The sequence below is a fragment of the Lepus europaeus genome, chromosome 3, assembly GCF_033115175.1.
Source record: "Lepus europaeus isolate LE1 chromosome 3, mLepTim1.pri, whole genome shotgun sequence".
NCBI classification, from domain to species: Eukaryota; Metazoa; Chordata; class Mammalia; order Lagomorpha; family Leporidae; genus Lepus; species Lepus europaeus.
Genome location: NC_084829.1, coordinates 117,525,142 through 117,544,174, shown reverse-complemented (window position 1 = coordinate 117,544,174; position 19,033 = coordinate 117,525,142). Strand labels below are relative to the sequence as shown.

The following is a 19,033-nucleotide window of genomic DNA, read 5'->3' as shown; positions in this document are numbered from 1 at the left end:
AAAGACAGTGGGTGTAGGTCGTGATGGTGATGATGAAAATGACAATTACATTAACATAAGTCATTATCAGGTGATTCTTTTGAAACAGCAAATTTAGGTTTTATTGTTTTTTAAGAAAAGCCCATTTAGAAACATGCTGAAGTTTGCCGTGATTTTGAACTTATAAAATATATCCATTTGGCGGCCGGCGCCACAGCTCAATAGGCTAATCCTCCGCTTGCGGCGCTGGCACCCTGGGTTCTAGTCCCGGTCAGGGCGCCGGATTCTGTCCCAGTTGCTCCTCTTCCAGTCCAGCTCTCTGCTGTGGCCCGGGAAGGCAGTGGAGGATGGCCCAAGTCCTTGGGCCCTGCATCCACATGGGAGAGCAGGAGAAGCACCTGGCTCCCAGCTTCGGATCAGCGCAATGCGCCACCCACAGCACGCCAGCCGTGGCGGCCATTGGAGAGTGAACCAATGGCAAAAGGAAGACCTTTCTGTCTCTCTCTCTCTCACTGTCCACTCTGCCTGTCAAAAAAAAAAAAATATATATATATATATCCATTTGGAGGTCTGGCACAGCCCTGGCAATTGTGTCCATTTGGAGAGTAAACAAGTGGATGGAAGCCCTCTCTCTCTCTCTCCCTCCCTCCCTCGCTTTCTCCCTCCCTGCCTTTCTCTCTCTTTGTCTCTCTCTCTCTCTGTAACTCTGTCTTTCAAGTAAATGAAATAAATCTTTCAATATATATGTATACATATACATATGTATATTTTTATATTTCCTATGTACCCTCAGAAACCTGTTTCAACAGACATTTTTTTAAGAGTTATTTACTTATTTGAGAGGCAGAGGCACAGAGATAGAGAGAGAGAGAGAGTTATTCCTTTTGCTGGTTCACTCCCCAAATGGCCACAATGGCCGGAGCTGAGCCAATCCAAAGACAGGAGCCAGGAGCTTCTTCTGAGTCCCCCATGTGGGTGCAAGAGCCCAAGGATTTAGGTCATCTTTCACTGCTTTCCCAGGCACATTAGCAGTGAGCCGGATTGGAAGTGGAGTAGACAGGACTCGAACAGGTGCCCATATGGGATGCCAGCACTGCAGGTGGTGACTTTACCCACTATGTCACAGCGATGGCCCTTGAACAGACACTTTTAAAAACAATGCTAATCCTAGTCATCTTGATTTTCATGTTAAATTTGACAAAGATATAAATCATCACTGGCAATCATGATTGGGAAGGCACCTCTTGCTTTACATCTGTTTTAATCTTGCTTTAAATCTGTCACTCCTCTGACTTAAAACATATTTCCTTCTTTGTCTTGCTTTACAATGCCTAGTGTAGTGCTGGATACTTTGCAGTCTCTAGGTTGACTTCAAGGCTGTCCCTGTTTGAGTTTCAATGACTGCATATTTAGGAAACATCCTTTTAGATAAAGAAAGAACAACGCTATCCCTAAAGTTTGGTTTTGGGTGACCCTAGATGGCTTGAAACTGCCATGGATAATTTTTCTCCTGGAAACTAAGACGGATTTCCTACATCAAGTCACTTGTGTAGTCTTGAATGGAGATTATGGTAACATTTGCATATTTTCCTATAAGAACAAGTGGTCTCAAATCTAATTTATAACTGGGCTTTGAGAATTATGACAACCTTATTGGGCCTACTTTCTCAAGATTATTTAATCTTAGAAGTTTGCACCTCAGGATTGTATGGTTTGAGAGTGAAGTGGAGAAGAATGTTAGCTCTTCCCAGCACAAACTGTCACTTCCCCCTCACCTCCAAGCACTGCAAATCTTTCTTTCTCACTGCTCTATTTTCACTTTTTCAATTATTATCAATAATTGTGCCTTGAATAAATCTCATTGGGTACAATACTGCCACAGCCCATTGTTTATTTCTACTCTCCTTGTGGTTCCAGACTTCAAATTTCCCCTCCCTCTTGACCTTGACCACCCTCCCATCCTTCTCCAGTTACCGTGCATATCTTGAATGATAATTCCATACCAGTGCTCTCATTTTCCTTTCCCTGAGAGCATTTGAAAGAGAAGATACTTGAGGTGTGCACTTGACGATCACTATCTTTTGCTGACACTGAATATCTCCCTCCAAAGGACCAGTGGTCAGAATCAAGACAGGAGGATGTGGCGATGGTCAGAGAGAGGGGAGATGAAAGGCTGAGCTCATTCTGTAGTCTGAATGGTGGAGGCTGAGATAAAATTAATTGCAATCATGCAAAGAGGTGGTCATATGAGGGTCATGAGCAATGAAAATATGTTTCACTCCCTCCCAGCCTCTAGATCTCCATTTAGGATTTTCTAATCCATGTCAATCCCCTTTCCTTTATATTCCTCACCCTCCATTCTCTTTCTCTCATTTACAATATATGTCAACACAATTGAGCATCTTTACGTTAGAATTGCACCTTAGGGGCCGGCGCCACGGCTCAATAGGCTAATCTTCCACCTGCGGCGCTGACACACTGGGTTCTAGCCCCGGCTGGGGCGCCGGATTCTGTCCAGTTGCCCCTCTTCCAGTCCAGCTCTCTGCTGTGGCCCGGGAGTGCAGTGGAGGATGGCCCAAGTCCTTGGGCCCTGCACCCACATGGGAGACCAGGAGAAGCACCTGGCTCCTGGCTTCAGATCAGCGCGGTGCGCCAGCTGCAGCGTGCCAGCCGCAGCAGCCACTGGGGGGTGAACCAACGGCAAAGGAAGACCTTTCTCTCTGTCTCTCTCTCTCTCACTGTCCACTCTGCCTGTCAAAAAAAAAAAAAAAAGAATTGTACCTTAGAATAATACGCCTACACCATCCCCATCCTAGTTGAAGTAACTATAACATCTTCCCTGGACTAGCACCTCCAAATTAGTCTCTTGGCTTCTCCACCCAGTTTTTCTTTTCTTTTCTCAACACAAGAGGCAGGATGGTTTTTTTAAGACAGAAGTCGCATAGTGTCACTCCTTTGCTCAAACAGTGTGCATTTAAAACTCACAAGAATAAAACCTCAAATCTTAGTGGAGATTCCATGCCTTCCATGCTGTGTCTTCTGAAGTTTTTCTGATCTCATCAGCTACTACCCCCCTGTAGCTGTGCTGACTTGCTTTGCCTTCCGTTGAACATTCCACATAGGCCCCTACCCTAAGCCTTTGTAGGTACGGTTCCCTCTACTTAGAAAGAGCTTCCCTAGATATCAGTGCAGCTTGTTCTCGGAGTTAGCTGCCATAACAAAATACAGGCGGTTTATTTTAAGAACGGAACTTTATTTTTCTGTCACGTAAGAGTGAAGAGACAATAGATCAGCTTTGCTTTCCTCAGTATTCCATCTCAAGGGTGCTCAGTGGTCACCATTTTCCAGTTCTCGGGAAAAAAGGCAAATGTGTTTAAGCAGATGGGCTAGAGCTTGCACGTATCACTTCTGTGCACATCCAATTGGTTAAAATGTAATCTGTGGCCCATGGAGCTGCAAGAAAGGCTGGGAAAGGCAGTTAGGTGCTGTCATCATTGCTTAGTTAAAACTCCGAAGGCTTAACTCCAACAGAAGCAGAAAGATGATGAAGTTCTCTGGGTGGCCATCAGGGGTCTCTGTCAAGCCCCTCCCTTTGATTCCGGACTCTTCAAAGACATCCTTAGCAGGAACTCCTTCCCTTTTCATCCTTCTGAGATTACTCATTCCATATAACTCTCTATTCTTTCACTCTACTTTTTAAATTCCTTCTTAGCAAGTATCATCAGTAGATAACAAGTTTTATTTGTTTATTTCTTGCTTCCCATCACCAGAATGTAGACACCAAACACCATGTTTCATTCATTTCTGTGCCTAGACTAGTACTTGGCACACAGTAGGCCTTTCGATATATTTGTTGAAATAAAGCATAAATATGTATTGAATCACAGTCACTAGGTATGTAATGGAGAATGATGAAGATAGGATTTTAATTTATTCTAGAAAACAAGAGAAATGCTAATTAATCTGCCTGTAGCATATTTCCTTTTGTTGGAAATAATTACCAGGTTATTTATTAGAAATATGGAGCAAAAAATTCACATGTTGTTTGGGGAAAGATATAAAATCTTCATTGAACTGAGGACATTTCAACTTAAATGTTAAATGTTCCTCTGAGTAATAAAAACTAAGTGTACAGTTCGTGGGACTTTGCCCTTACCGAGTTAGAGTTAGTTACTAGGGAATCAGACTGGTCTTGCAGACTCCTGTTGTTTCTGGACGTTATTTGTGTTTTAATTCCAAATCCTTCCCAGGGAATCCTGAGCCACAGTGGGAAGGAAGAGCGGCCTCATCTCTCCTTCACCTTAGACTGAAAGCTGAGGAAGATCACAGGGAGGAGGCTGGGCCTGGACCAAGGCTCTCCAAGTCTTACCGTACAAGGAGATATTTCAGTCTGTGAAGGAACCAACCATTTGAGTGCCCTGTGTTGGGCCATGGAAGAAAACTAACCAAGAAGGGGCTATGCCTTCCCCAAAGAAATGATTATTCCATCCAGCCATCCCAGTGTGGGAATGAGTTGCCTGAGAATGGAGGAGGACCAAGACCATTTTTTCCCGAGATTCAACGCCAAGGGAGGAAGATGTCTGGGTGTGATTTTTGATGCAGGGTAATCAAGCCCCTCTGTGTATATGCCTGATAGACGTTTCTTTTATTGCTCCCTTGCTCTGTGCACCTGACCCTTAGGTGCACCTTCTAGCAGTGGTGCCTGTAAGTTACTCTTTATGCTGCATGTCTATTTATCCCCACGACCGCTGATCTTTGCTGGGCCATGTGGGCTGAAGGGAGGAGCCTGACGCCTTGCTCCAGGTTCTAGTTGCAGGAGTACCAGAGCATCCTGGAGAAGCCAGATTCTTGATATGGACTGGAGATTTCCTGGAGCTGCAGAAAGTCCGGGTTCTAACAGATAGCGCACCTTCTTCCAAGATGCCCAGGAACCACTTGAGAGGCGAATCCAACAGGAAAGTGGGCTTCCTGTGATTCATAAACAGAGGGAGACTTTATATGCTGTTTTTCAGTCACAATCTGGTGCAATCTGGGGATCTATCAGTCACATCTAATTGGGAATACTGAGAGAAGTTGTCTCTCTTGTTTATGACATTCCTAAGTTTTTTTTAACTATCATAAGCAGCACCACAGCTATGCCAGACATTTCTCAGGAAAAAGGCATTCTAAAAGCTAATGGCATACTTTATTTACTAGGATAAAGGAGATTGATAAGCAAACTAATTCTTGTAACAGAAATTTCCTCTTCCCCAATCATACAAAGAGTTAGTGCCAGTTGCTAATGCCACTGTAGCAAAGTATCAGAAATTTGGTGCTTTAAAACAATGGAAGTATATAATCTCACATTTCTAAGGGCCAGGACTCTGCCATCAGTTCCACTGAAATAAACATGTGCTGTGTTACACTGTCTCTGGAGTCTGCCCTAGAGACTCCACTCTGCTTCTTCCAGCTTTCAGTGTCTATTGGCATTCTTTGGCTTGGAGCTGCATCACTCCAATTTCTACCTCTGTGGTCACATTGTCTTGCCCTCTTCTGTGTGTCTAATCTCTCTCTGTTATTCATTCATAAGGACTTTTCTGACTGTATGTATGACATTGCTGGGTAATGCAGGACATGTTTGCCATCTTCTAATCCTTTACTTAATCACAAAGACCCTTTCTCTATAGAAGGGAATATTTGCAGATTCCAGAGATTAGGATCTGATATCTTTGGGAGCCACTATTCGTTCTGCTACAATTATTGTTTAAATAATACCCCAAACTTGATTAAATCAATATAATAGCAATGGAAAAAACATTGAATTAAAAGGGAAATTCAGTTCCCAATGAGGTAATGACCAGTCTGCATGCACACACACACTCACACACACACACACTCACACACACATGCATGCCCAAATTTGTGTATCAGCGAAAGTATTTTCAATTGCATCTTTAGTTTCACTGTGGACAAAGGTCACATTTATAAAAAACAAAATAATTAAAACACATATGTCAGGGCATTCAAAATGACAAAAAAGAGAGGTTGAGTTCTATGTAGAGAGAGATTTATTTATAAACAAAATATTTTAAATATTCAGTAATAAAAATGGCTTTTTAAAGTAAATACAAATTAAAGAATTATTTGAATAGATAGCCTGAGAGGTACGATATTGAATTTGAATGTGTTTCTACAAAATTATAATTTCACTCCAATGCTTCCTTCTAAATCACATGAGGTATTAAGAAATATTGTGAGATATAATATTCAACATGTATATAACAGCTTATAGTTTACAAAGCTCTTGACATACCTAATTCCATTTGATTTTCACTATCCCCGATAAAACAGTCAGGAGGAGTATTATTACCTCTGTTTTCAGATGAACAAATAGATTAAGAGAGGGTTGATGATTTTCTCAAATAATTGTCTGACCTTAATAAGGATGGAGGCTTTCTGCTTCTCAATTCAGTGTACTTTTGGATATGCTAGTATTACATTCAAGATAAGACTAATAGTTTAATCATTAATTAAGAAACTTATAAATTTACATTTGAGAGAGAATTCTGGGCTGATATGCTGTTTGTCCTGCTGAAGCCCCAGCACTTACTCTGTCAGTCTGGCTCCTCCATAGTTGTCTGGTCTACCTCTAAGTTGGCCCCAAACTTAGACTAAATTGGGGATATTTCTGACATACAAACATATTGGCAGCAATACCAGCAATCTGGTTTTTATTTTGGCTTTGTAATTTAGTCTAATGAGCATATCTTGGAACCTAACTTTTACTCAATCAAATAGTATTAATTATTCCAAAATATGTATGATATTGTGTGGGTGTTGTGGAGAATCCCAGAAAAGTATCTGTCATCCATCATGATACCGTCCATCTGTCCATCCAGCTATCCATCCATCTGTCCATCCAACCTAACCATTCATCCATTCATTTTATTGATTTGGTAGTAGTCACCTCTGATGGCTAGGCACTGGAATCAAATATGAATGAAATATGATTACTGTTATTAAGATGCTCACAGTCCAAAAATATGGACAGATATATTAACAAATCCATAAAATAAGATGTGATAGATCTAATATTGGAGCTTTATGTGAAGTATTCCTGGGATTAGGAAAGCATTATTTTAAGAACTTTTTAAAGATAGCTTTAAGAGGGCCAGTGCCATGGCTTAACAGGCTAATCCTCCGCCTTGTGGCGCCAGCACACCGGGTTCTAGTCCCGGTTGAAGCGCCGGATTTTGTCCCGGTTGCCCCTCTTCCAGGCCAGCTCTCTGCTATGGCCCGGGAAGGCAGTGGAGGATGGCCCAAGTCCTTGGGCCCTGCACCCGCATGGGAGACCAGGAGAAGCACCTGGCTCCTGCCTTCGGATCAGCGTGATGCGCCAGCCACAGCGGCCATTGGAGGGTGAACCAACGGCAAAGGAAGACCTTTCTCTCTGTCTCTCTCTCTCTCACTATCCACTCTGCCTGTAAAAAAAAAAAAAAAATAGCTTTAAGACCAAGTGAAGAGACATGCATTTGGCATAGTAATTGAGACATCACTTGGGATGCCCACACCCCTTATCAGAGTGCCTGTCTCTCTCTCTCTCTCTGCCTTAAATAGTTTGTATAATATGAAATTTGATAGATGTTTTACATTAATAATTGAAATCAATTATCTGGACTATTTTAACTATTATATTCTTGCTAGATTATATTATATGTGCAATACAATGACTTAGATGTGTTTCAGTAGCAATTTTCTTTTTGAACATTCTTGAAATGTTTTTCTAGTGGGATAATTTGAGTAATGATTATTACTAATATATGATCTCTGTCACTTTAAAACTCTCAGAAATGTTAAATTTCCAAAGATTTTTGCATCCCTATGAAATATAGCATCAACTTTAAAAATAAATTTTCTGGAATTTTGAAGAAGACAAAATAAAAACATACAGTTACTATAATATAAATAAATCATGAAATAAATAAAATAAAATACATGTATTGAAACCTGTAGTTCATTTTGTAACTTAATAGCTGTTGATGAGGTCCTCAATAAACTCCAAACATAGATAGATGGAAAACTTTGTGGTTAAAAATATCATCTGGCTAGAAATCAGTAAGGATGAAAAAGTGATATCATTTAACTTGAAAGCTACTCATCTATGGGGGAGGAAGATGACAAGTTCTTCCCTTGTAAATATTTTCAGAGGATAAAACCTTAGAGATGATTTATAAAAGAAGCAAAAATACCACTTTACACCCAGTGGGATTGCTGTTACCAAGAAAAAAAAAAAAAGAGGATATGGAGAAATTGGAATTCTTGTGCACTCTTGGTGGGAATATGAAATAATACCACTGCTGTGGATATATGGTTTAGCAGTTCCTTAAAAAAGAAAACATGGGGTGGACATTGTGACAAAGCAGGTGAAGACTCAGCTTAGGACACTAAGCTGCTGCCCCTTCCAATCTAGCTTCCTGCTAATGTGCCTGGGAGGTGGCAGATGATGACCCAAGTACTTGGATTCCTTCCACTCGTGGAAAATGCAGAGTTCTTGGCTCTTGGCTTTGGCCTGGCCCAGCCCTGGCTGTTCCAGGCACTTGGAGAGTGAACCAGAAGATGGAAGATCTCTCTTCCTCTCTCTCTGCCACTCTGTGTTTCAAATAAATATATAAATAAAAACTTAAGGGATAAAATTACCATCTGATCCAATAACTCTACTTCTGAGTGCATGCTCAAAAGAACTATAAGGGAGTCAGACAGATATTTGTGTGCCCATGTTCAAAGTAGAATTACTAACAATATCTAAAAGGTAAAGCCACCAAAGTGTCCATCAACAGAAATATGGGTAAACAAAATATGGTATCTACATACAATGAAATATTCAGCTTTATAAAGAAAGGAAATTCTGACACATGTCGCAACATGGTTGGATTTTAAGGACATTGAAATAAAATCCAGTCACAAAAGGATAGATATTGTGTTATTCCACTTATATGAGGTACATAGAGTAGTAAAATTCATACAAACAATAAGTAGCATGCCAAGGGCTGGAAGGTGGAAGAAGAAATGGGAATTCATTATTTATTGGGCACAGACTTTCCATTTTATAAGACGAAAAGAGTTGTGGGGATGGATGGTGGTGATAGTTGCAAAGCAACCTCAGTGTATTTAATGCACAGAGCCATATGCTTAAAAACAGATTAAGATGGGAAATTTTGTGTTCTGTGTATTTGATCACAATTAAGAATAATTTTTTAAATGTATGAAAACAAACAGAAGCAAAAACAGAAATTCTAAAACCTCCAGATTTGTAAAATCAGCAGCCGTTTATTTTCCCTTGTTTGGACATCTAATTCTGTATTTTGTTCAGAGGACAATTCCCTAATGTGTTGCTTACACATTCTCTACTGTCTAAACCTTGCTGGATCTACTTGCTGCTACATTCCAAAAGTTCCTGCCCTAATTACCATCTCACTCTAATAAGATGTTCTGGTGCCTAAAATGTTGATCTATCAATTGTTGACATATTTTGGAGATGGCCAGTCATAGCCCAGTTAGCTAGAATGGGACAGGCAGCCTTCAGGGGACTGGTGAAGCAGGCACCAGGGAGTAGTTTCCAAGAGAAAATGTAGTTAGCAGAACGGGAGCAGAGAAGGGCTTCTTCTGTGGATCAGCACGGAACATGGGGTGATTAATGACAAGGTTGCAGGGTCTCCTGAAATGGGCTTCTGGCAATTGATGCCATCTGTGATTCCGCCAGGACTTCAGTTGGCAGAAAGTATTGGGGAAGGTTGTTAGCAGTTCATGGTTGTAATAGTTGTCCCCAGAAGGGAGATTTGCAGGTGCATGACAGGGGCCTGGGCCTCAAGTGTCTAGGGAATTCAGAAAGTTGGAAAGAAAGGCAAAATTCCTAGTCCTAAAAATCCAAGTAATCAGATCTTGCGACAGCAGTAGTCCAGCCGGGGAGAACGAGCCTGACTTCTGGGTTGTGGGACTAATGCTTACATGCCTCCTGCAGAAAATCAGGGTGGGCTACAGACTGACTAGGACATGGCTTAGGGCCCTGCGAATCATAGTTCATGAATTATGTCTCTTGATAAAAAAATGTTGGATCATCCATTCTAGAGACATTGAGTTTTGGAGGTTGTTTGTATTATAAGCAGCTTCTCAAATATAAGGAGACTATTAGTAAAGAATTTAGAAACTTAAAAATCACAAAACATGTCAGAATTTGTAGGCCCACACATGAAGAATAGTTTGAGCTGGAAGCTCTGTGCATTCTGGGCTCTGAGGAACAATCTTGGCAAAATATCCATCCCTAATATTTTTCTGGTATAATCAACAAATGCTATGTAATCCTGACCCAACCTCATAGACAGAAGGATCCTGAGTATAGAGAAGCTGTTGACCCTAAGTAATAGACCCACAACCCAAAACAGAGCTAGCTCTGTGTATGGAATATATTATGGTTTTATTGTGGAATCCATCTCAGGTCTAAATTTGGTGGTGGTGGTGGCATATAAAGCTTTGGGCTTCACTGCCGAGACAGAGCTTCTGTAGACAAGTGTATTAGTTTTTTGTCACTACAGTGAAGCAATCAAGATAGGCTACTAATGAAGGAAAATTCATTTCGGCTCAGTTTTGGAGGTGCACAGTCCAAGCTCAGGCGGCCCCATTGGTTCAGCCTCCGGCAATGGTGTTCTTGCAGGCAGAGCCCTAAGGCAGCAGAGAGTATCACATGGCAAGAGAAAGCATGGTCTATGTCTTTCCTTATAAAGCCTCCGTGATCCAATCATGGGAGCACCATCCAAACAACTTAATCCAAGCTGATTGATTCCTGAAAGCGCCACCTCTAAACTTTTTTTTTTTTTTTTTTTTTGGACAGGCAGAGTTAGACAGTGAGAGAGAGAGAGACAGAGAGAAAGGTCTTTCTTCCGTTGGTTCACCTCCGAAATGGCCTCTGTGGCCGGCGCACTATGGCCGGCGTTGTGCTGTTCCAAAGCCAGGAGCCAGGTGCTTCCTCCTGGTCTCCCATGTGGGTGCAGGGCCCAAGCACTAGGGCCATCCTCCACTGCCTTCCTGGGCCACAGCAGAGAGCTGGACAAGAAGAGGAGCAACCGGGACAGAACCCAGTGCCCCAACCGGGACTAGAACCTGGGGTGCCAGCGCCACAGGTGGAGGATTAGCCAAGTGAGCCGCAGCACCGGCCTCCACCTCTAAACTCTTAAACTGGATTAAATGTGCACCCTCCTAGTACCACTAACATAAGACTTTGGAAACCAAGTGTTTTATACATGGGCCTTTGGGTGATGCCCAAATAATATCTAACCCATAACAACCAGCAAAGAAATCCCCATGCAGTCTTTCAAGAGTTTGGTTAAGTACCAGCTGTGGATGTTGTAGTCAAAGCCTCTGAATTGCGTGGGGCCAGTATTTTCTTGAGGAGGAAGCTGCCTCTGGGGATCTTATTTTCTCAAGGCCACGTGCCCCGGCAATGACAGTTGTAACAGAATCCAACTGTGAAGGAGATAAAGAAGAATTAGAAGGCCCAGGCCCAGCCCAAGAGGGGATCAGACCAGCACTCAGCGTACGCCTCTTCTCAGTTCTGTGCTTAAGCAAATCTTGGCTTTGGGATTGCGGTCATGGTGTCCTCCAGCTTAGCCAGCCTAGATCTTGGCACAGTGACTACTATCTTTATCCATTAAAAAAATCAGATAAAATTTCAATATACAGCTTGATAGAGCTTTGTGATCTTTGCTGAGGGGCAGGGGGTAGAACCAGCCCTCCAAGGAGCCCCCAGTTTGCTCAGCATCTTAGTCCCCCACCCAGTTCCCCAGCACTGAGACAGCCTCCCTGCTCTCAGTGGCCCAGCAGGTCAGTGAGTACCATAAAAGGCCAGATCTTTGCCTGTTCTTCCTTTCCCAGATGGAGGACAATACCAAGGACAGGCCTTCTAAGAAGAAATGAGGAATTTTGAATAAAAGTAATCCTGCTCTCAGAATTGCTCTGATTTACAGTGAGTTGTGAATGACCAGGAGCACAGATCTGTGTTCATTTCCTCTGGCTGCCGAAGCACGTTGCCTCAAACTTAGGTGGCTTCAGACATCACACACTGACCATCTACAGTTCTGGAGGTCAGGAGTCTGCCATGGGTCTTATCCAGCTAAAACAAAGGCACCAGGAGGCTTGTTTTTCTTTCTCAAGGCTCTAAGGCAGACTGTTTTCTTGCTTTTTCCAGTTTCTATAGGATTGGCCTGTGGCAGGTGGAGTCAAAGCCAGCAGTGGCAGGTGGAGTCTTGCATCACTCTGAACTTGACTCTCCTGCCTCCCATTTTCACTTGTGAGGACGCTGTGATTACAATGGACCCCTCCAGATAACCCCAGATGTTCTCTGCATTACCAGCTCAGCTGCTTTAGCAACCTGAATGCCACATGCACCCTTAACTTCCCCTTGCCATCAACATCTCAAACAAGGTCACAGGACCTGGGGTCTTCTTGGACATGGACATCTTTGTGGAGCGTTACTCTGCCTGCCGCATCATTGTTCCTCAGATTTTTTTGTTTGTTTGTTTGGAGAAGGAGAAGAAGGGAAAAGGGGAGGGAGGCAGAGAACACTGGGGCATCATGATGAGAAACCCCAAGATGGTCCCACAATATCCCTTAAAGACCCATTGTCCAGAATTCTGTCTTTGTCGCCTGGGAGTAATTCAATATTATCTGCTGGGGGCAGCGGGAACAGAGAGGAGGGTAGGTTTTTCATGCTGTACAGATAGTGCATGCTTGAGAAAATGAAGGAAGGGGCCTCTTCCCCCAGGCAGGCACAGAGTGTGCCTGAGTATAGGTCTCAGGGCAGGAAAGACAGTAATGAGTTCTGAGGTCAGCTTAGTGGGTGAATAACAGCTTGGCTGGGAGAATGAAGGAAAGAATACAGAAAAAAGAAATTAAATAGAAGCAAATAGAATTCTATGTATTCTGTGGCAGATTGTCACGATTCTGTCTATAAGAGTGTGTGCTGGCTTATGGTGCAAGACCTATTTCCCCAGTGAAACAGCCTGAGCTGCTGAGGCTGGCAGGGTAGCTGTGGGTGTTTGAGTGGAGAGTTTCTCCTGTAGAGAAGCCCCCCTAATTAGCAGTATGAAAGGGGAATGTGCTTATCCGCGCAGACGCTTTCAAAAGAACTTTAGGAAACAGGAAAGGACAAATGGATGAGAATACAGAGAAGGGATCAGATCAGAGGAGGGAAAGACAGGAGATCAAGGGGAAAATGAGAAAGTGAAATGAAATTCAGAACGGTAGTCCTTTTAGACTGGGACAAAAGTAACAGGCTCAGATAAAGAACCAGCCAGGAAGATGAGCCTGAACTCCAAAGAACAAAGGAAAGAAAACAAACTCCACACCCAAACAACCTTGCTCTCAGTGTTCCCTTTTCCTGCATTTACTGGGCCAGACTTCAGCAGCCGCCATGCCCTGGCAGGTACTGTGGCAAGAGCACATGCACCCCATTGGATATCTGTGGCTTGCTGGCCTCCAGCCCTTGTGCATTCCAGCTGCTCTGTGTTGTGCAATTGGAATGGAAGGAAGGCCAGGTCCGAGTGTTGAACCGGAGGTAGAGTGGCAAAGCACAGCCCCCTGGGTGGTATGCATCTAATGCGTGCTGAGCACGCAGAGATGCAGGCTGGTGCTTGTCATCCATTCAGGTGCAGTAACTAGTGAGCAGTCTCAGATGTGGTCTAGGTCACAGGCAGGTGGAAACTGGGCCTGTGAAGCCTCCAGGAAATTACTCAGGCTCAGTAAGTGGCAGGCTATTGACTCTAGAGGCCCTCTGACCTCCATGCACAACTCTTCCTACCACAATAGGCACATCTGCTCTTCCAAAGCAAACTTCAAGTGGAGACAAACGCACACGCTCATCCTGGGAAATTGTATTGGCCATATATGTCTCAGATCTCCATGTCCCCACCTCCCACCATGTCCCCTCTCTGAGGTTTGAACATGAAGAACAAAGTGAGTGTATGCCCCCTTGGCTCATGGTCAGTCCCCCTCTCTATCTCATGTTTTCTGAACACGTTTGGCCCCTTATTCTTTTGCAGTGGAAGAGGGAGTGCCCAAGGGACCATGGTTCAAAAAGCACACTTCAGGAGCTGTGACTCGGTGTATGTCTGTGCACATGGGATGACCCCACGCAAGTCCCTTTTTAGCACTGCTTTTCTAGTCTCCTTAGCAAAGCAGTGGCCCCTGCACGGCTGCTTCTCCACCACATAATGATAATGAAAGGACAGTCACCCGCACCTTGGTGCTGGCATCAGGGAATGTGCGGCTGGGTGGCTGTTTGATTAATCCTGGCCACTACACAAAAGGCCAAGACATCCCCAGTGCTGGGCCAGAAAGGGGCACCTTCTAATGAGAATGTGTCAGCGCTCTGAAAACCAAATTTTTGGGATGCAGCTGGCCTGAGGAGCACAAAACTCAGCAGAAAACAGCTCCGATGGCAGTTCCTTTCATTCTGCTGGCTTTCCAAGCACTGCTCATTTCTGATTCACGTCACACAAGTCAGTATGTAACAACTGTCAAGGAAGAACTTGGGCTTCGTCTTTAAGCAAACATTGCTAATGTGTCTCTGATTATATTAACAATGCCACTGTCTCCTGCATGTTAACTCATCCCTTTGTCAAGAGCCTATGCTCATACTTAGAGTTCCCAGTTAACACATTTGTCTATATTTCTAGCTGTAAGTTGACTCAATACCAATATAGGTATCAGTAAATGCAGAATTAAATGTGTCCTTACACTGAAGCACAATGGATTCAAAAATCAGTAAAATCTAAATCAGAGGGGCAGTTACTAAACGTAGAAATAGGTTACTAAGGGAAGTTGTAGAGTCTGCTCCCCTGGGGTTTCTTAAAATAAGAAAATGAATGTCCTATAGAAGAAGAATCTAGGCTCCTGACAGAAGGAAGAACGTTTGGCTTAACTGTCAAGGTATTCTAACTAAAAACCCTAAGTTCTCCATCACAGTCTCCTTTGAAGAGGTTTATACCCAAATGGCATTTTGGTTCCTTAGTTGCTGATGCTTTTCGTGTTAGAAGAGTTAGAAATTCCATTTCTGGCAGACAAGTGAGGAATGCAATCATTAGTAGCCCCTTAGAGCCTTATCTTAACCCCTTGTGGTGATGGAACCCTATAAAAGTAAGGCAATTATTATTATTACCAATATTGGAATTATTTTAAGTACCATGTTGGGGTAGTCATTACATATTAGGCATTGTGCTGATTCTTTACACATAGTTCTCATTTCCTCTCCTAACAACACTTAAAGATGAGTATTATTATATCCATTTCAGAGGTGCTTAAGCTGAGTTTTATAGATGATAAGTAGCCTGCTGAATATCACACAGCAACATTCAGACTCGGGGCTGTTGGACTCTAGGCCCTTTGCTTTTACATCCCCTAAGGAGCAGCTAATGCTGTTGAAAGCACCACGTTGGCTTTCTATGCAATCTCACTGGACAGCTGTGCCTTTCTGTGGTTCTCAAAAGATTCTGGGGTCTCTCTTGGATTTGCCTTCATTTCTATAGACCTTATAGAGGTTTGCAAAGAATGACATATTCTCCATCAATATGGGATGAGAGAGAACTCAATGATTAACAACTGTTTAAGTTGATAAACTCATATTCTCATTAGGAAAATAATAGTTCTACTGCTAGAGATGTTTGAAAAGGCAATAAATTCTTTTGAAAATTCTCAAGAGGACAACCTTTGGTGTGTGGGAAGAGGGAAAGGAATGTAACTGAAGATTATTTAATTAAATTTGGTAAATCAGGTGCATGATCAATATAATTATAAAAGGTGAAGTATGAATGAGAAAATAATTATGCTGATTTTCTTATGCAACATTGTGACCTATATACTGATTGTATACACACACCCTATACTCACATCATAACCAGCTGTGGTCCCATCTCTGATGTCCATCTGGGAGTCTATACAGCAACCTAGTAACATATCAGCTTCTCAAAGACCAATATCCAAGAAAGGACCAAAACGATGACCTAGAGAACATTCATTAATTCAGCAGCTGGTGAACTTTGTGCCGAGACAGATGGTGGAGCTGACGATGCTGCATGAAATGTTTCCCCGGTTAGCAAGACTGTCAAAAATGTGCTCCTCTGCTATTTTCTCTTTGAAGGAGGAGGTGGGAGGAAAGAGTCTTTTCTTGGTGTCTATAACATACATTTTACCTTTTTACAGGAAATGTAGGTCAGTAATAAGCATGACCTTCATAAATGCGTCTTGTGCCTGTTGTATAAAGGGAAAACTTTCAGCTTCATGATGAAAGGAACAGCATAATATTATTTTGCTCAGAATTCTGAATGTAAATCTTGATCCTTTTTCTGGCTGAGTTTGAGTCATATGTTGGTTGATTGCCATGTACAGCCAAATGTAGCCCAAATCAGATTATTTTCTGTTCCTATTCTCCTTATAAATGTTCCCTGAAGTTGAACATCCCCATTGTTGTCAACGACTCTGTTCTTCCTGCATCCTGTGTATGCTGAACCTTGTCAGACCTTTCACTTCTAGCATTTTCTCCAGAAAATCACCAAATCCACAATTCCTTGCTCTGCACGACATCTCGAAACCATGCACTGTCTCCACTCCCATGGACATAAGCCAGCTTGGATTTAAGCATTCTATCTGGGCAATGGGAATAACTTTGTTGGCCTCCTGCCTCTAGCTCCTTCCATATTCAAACCATCCTGGCCAGCAGCAATCACTCTTTTCATCACTTACCTGGCAAATTTAAATCAGGATTATTCAGCAAACACTCTACCAGTTTATTTCTCATTCATCACTTTGTAGGCCTTCCTGGAGCCATCAGATTCTTTACTGTTCCTTCTTTAGATTGCCTCCCATCTCTGAGCTTTCCATAGACCATTCTGCCTCTTGCTTTCCACCCAATGATGCCACTTCATCCCTTCCCAACACTGCTCAAGACTGCCACTTGTCATGAAATTTGCCAAGAGTATATGTGATTTCCATGTTTAACGAAAAAAAAAAAAAAACTTCCATCATCATCCTTTTAGCCTTTGATTAGGTACTGAGCTGTACAATACAGCAAAAGGTGGAGATTTCAAATTTTCTTACAATTTTGTATTTCTACCTTCCTCCATGAATTGTTCAAGCTTTTTTAGTGCAAAAGCTAATTCTCCAGTTCAACATTGCACTTGGAGTTCAGGTAGTCCCTATATACAAGGCAGGTTTCTATCATTCCTAATCTCAATCCAGGGCTGTCTTTAAAAATTTCCAACTTTTCCTTCCAAATATTGAAATCCAAGGGTTCTTTCCTCTGCTACATAACAAAAATTTCTCTTGTTGGATTTCATCAACCCACTCAACAACTTAATCTGATTTATAAAGAGTTTTTGCTGTAACAAAACTATTGATTCTAAAAGAAGCAAGCTTAAAAAATTCTTTCCTTTTCTTATTTACATGTGTGTAGAAAAGAAGGGTTTGAGATTTTTAGAGAGTAGTGTCTGTCTGTAAACAAACAAGTTGTTTAAGAAAATCAACCCACAGTTAAGATGCCCATTAAGCTATTTAGGATAGGCTTATTAAGTACTTGTTATTTGTTAGGCAGATACACACACACTTATCAAGTTATTTTATCCTCACAATAATGCCTTGAGATAGACTTTATTATTCTATATTATAGACAATGCAAACAAAATAGCACAGCTTCAGTGTGTTTTCAAGGTCACCAAACTATAAGTGGTGTAGTAGGATGGTTGCCTCTGTGTCTTACCACCTCTTCTTTCTTACTCCTGAACGGTTCTTTGCTAAGGGCCTGTGTTTTGCACCAATCCTCTTGATGAGAAGGAGGCAGAGGACCATGCAGCAGAGCTGACAATGCTAATGAGGTCAACAGATCTATGGGAAATGCACCAGGTTGATCAGATATTAAGTTACCAGATATGGTGCTGGTGTGGTGCCACAGTGGTATAAGCTGCCGCTGGGGATGCTGGCATTCCATATCAAAGTGCCAGTTCCAGTTCCAGGTACTCTGCTTCCCATCCAGCTTCCTGATAATGTGCCTGTGTAGCAGTAGATGATGGGGTAATTACCTGAGCTCCTGCCACCCATATGGAAGACAGAATGGAATGGAGTTCCTGGCTCTTGGCTTCAGCCTGGCCCAGACCTGATTTTTGTAGCCATCTCTCTCTCTCTCTCTCTCTCATACTCTCCCTTTCAAATAAATAAATCTTTTTCAAAAATCACCAAATGCATTTGGAACCATTTTAGGACAATTAATTCAATTCCATTGTTTGTGTATTCACTTATGGGTTAGTACTTCACTTTTAGTTATTAAAGCTCTGTATTTCAGTATCTGGCAGGGCCACCTCCCCTTCTACACAATTTCTCCCCTTAGATTTTTCTTCACACTTTAGAATCAGTTTATCTTTTTCAAAATATCATTATGAAATTTTTTTGTCTTCTATCAATGTGTAGATTAAAGTAAAGAGAGTTGACACCTTGGTGGTGTATTGTGCCTTTCTATGAGAACAAATTGGGGTTTTCCATCTGCATTAGTGTTCATTTGTATTTCTCAGTACTACTGTCTTTTCTATCTTCACTAGATGATAAAAGTACATCTTTCTGTCATTTTTTTTTGCATCATCTCCTCAGTTCATTTGCTGAATCTGAATGTGACTTATATTTCCTCTCCCCCCCACACCCTTTATGGGTACACATACCAATTTCTTCATTAAGGGCATTTGAAATAAATTAAACAAAATGGTGTAGGCCCTTCAGTGACAGGTGTATAAGATGTTTTCTTCCCTAGAACAGCATTGCAGTATGAATCACTCAGTTGGCCATTGGCTTCATGATGGAAACACTACTATTATCTGTTTTGTTCACTGTTTTTTCCCAGTGTATACACACATGACACATATAGTGGCACTTGATAAATATTTGTTGAGCAAATGAATGAAAGAGCTGGTACATGCCTCCCCAGGTTTTGCTGGAAGGCAGCTACACTCACCACTAAACCACAATACCAGTCAAACAAGGCTCCTGG

At 42.1% G+C, this 19,033-nt stretch overlaps 1 protein-coding gene across 2 annotated transcripts in view; it reads left to right on the top strand.

Annotated features, from left to right (window-relative positions):
* Nucleotides 1-19,033, top strand: part of MCM9 (minichromosome maintenance 9 homologous recombination repair factor) — a 216,631-nt gene that overhangs the window by 197,344 nt on the left and 254 nt on the right. The window contains exon 14 of one of the 2 annotated variants that reach the window (XM_062186672.1): nucleotides 4,230-7,897. The exons of the other annotated variant lie outside the window; for it this stretch is intronic. Coding sequence (XP_062042656.1) covers nucleotides 4,230-4,375 — 146 coding nt within the window. The 3' untranslated portion in view covers nucleotides 4,376-7,897. Of the gene's footprint in view, nucleotides 1-4,229; nucleotides 7,898-19,033 lie in introns of those variants that run through there. 2 annotated transcript variants of the gene reach the window in all.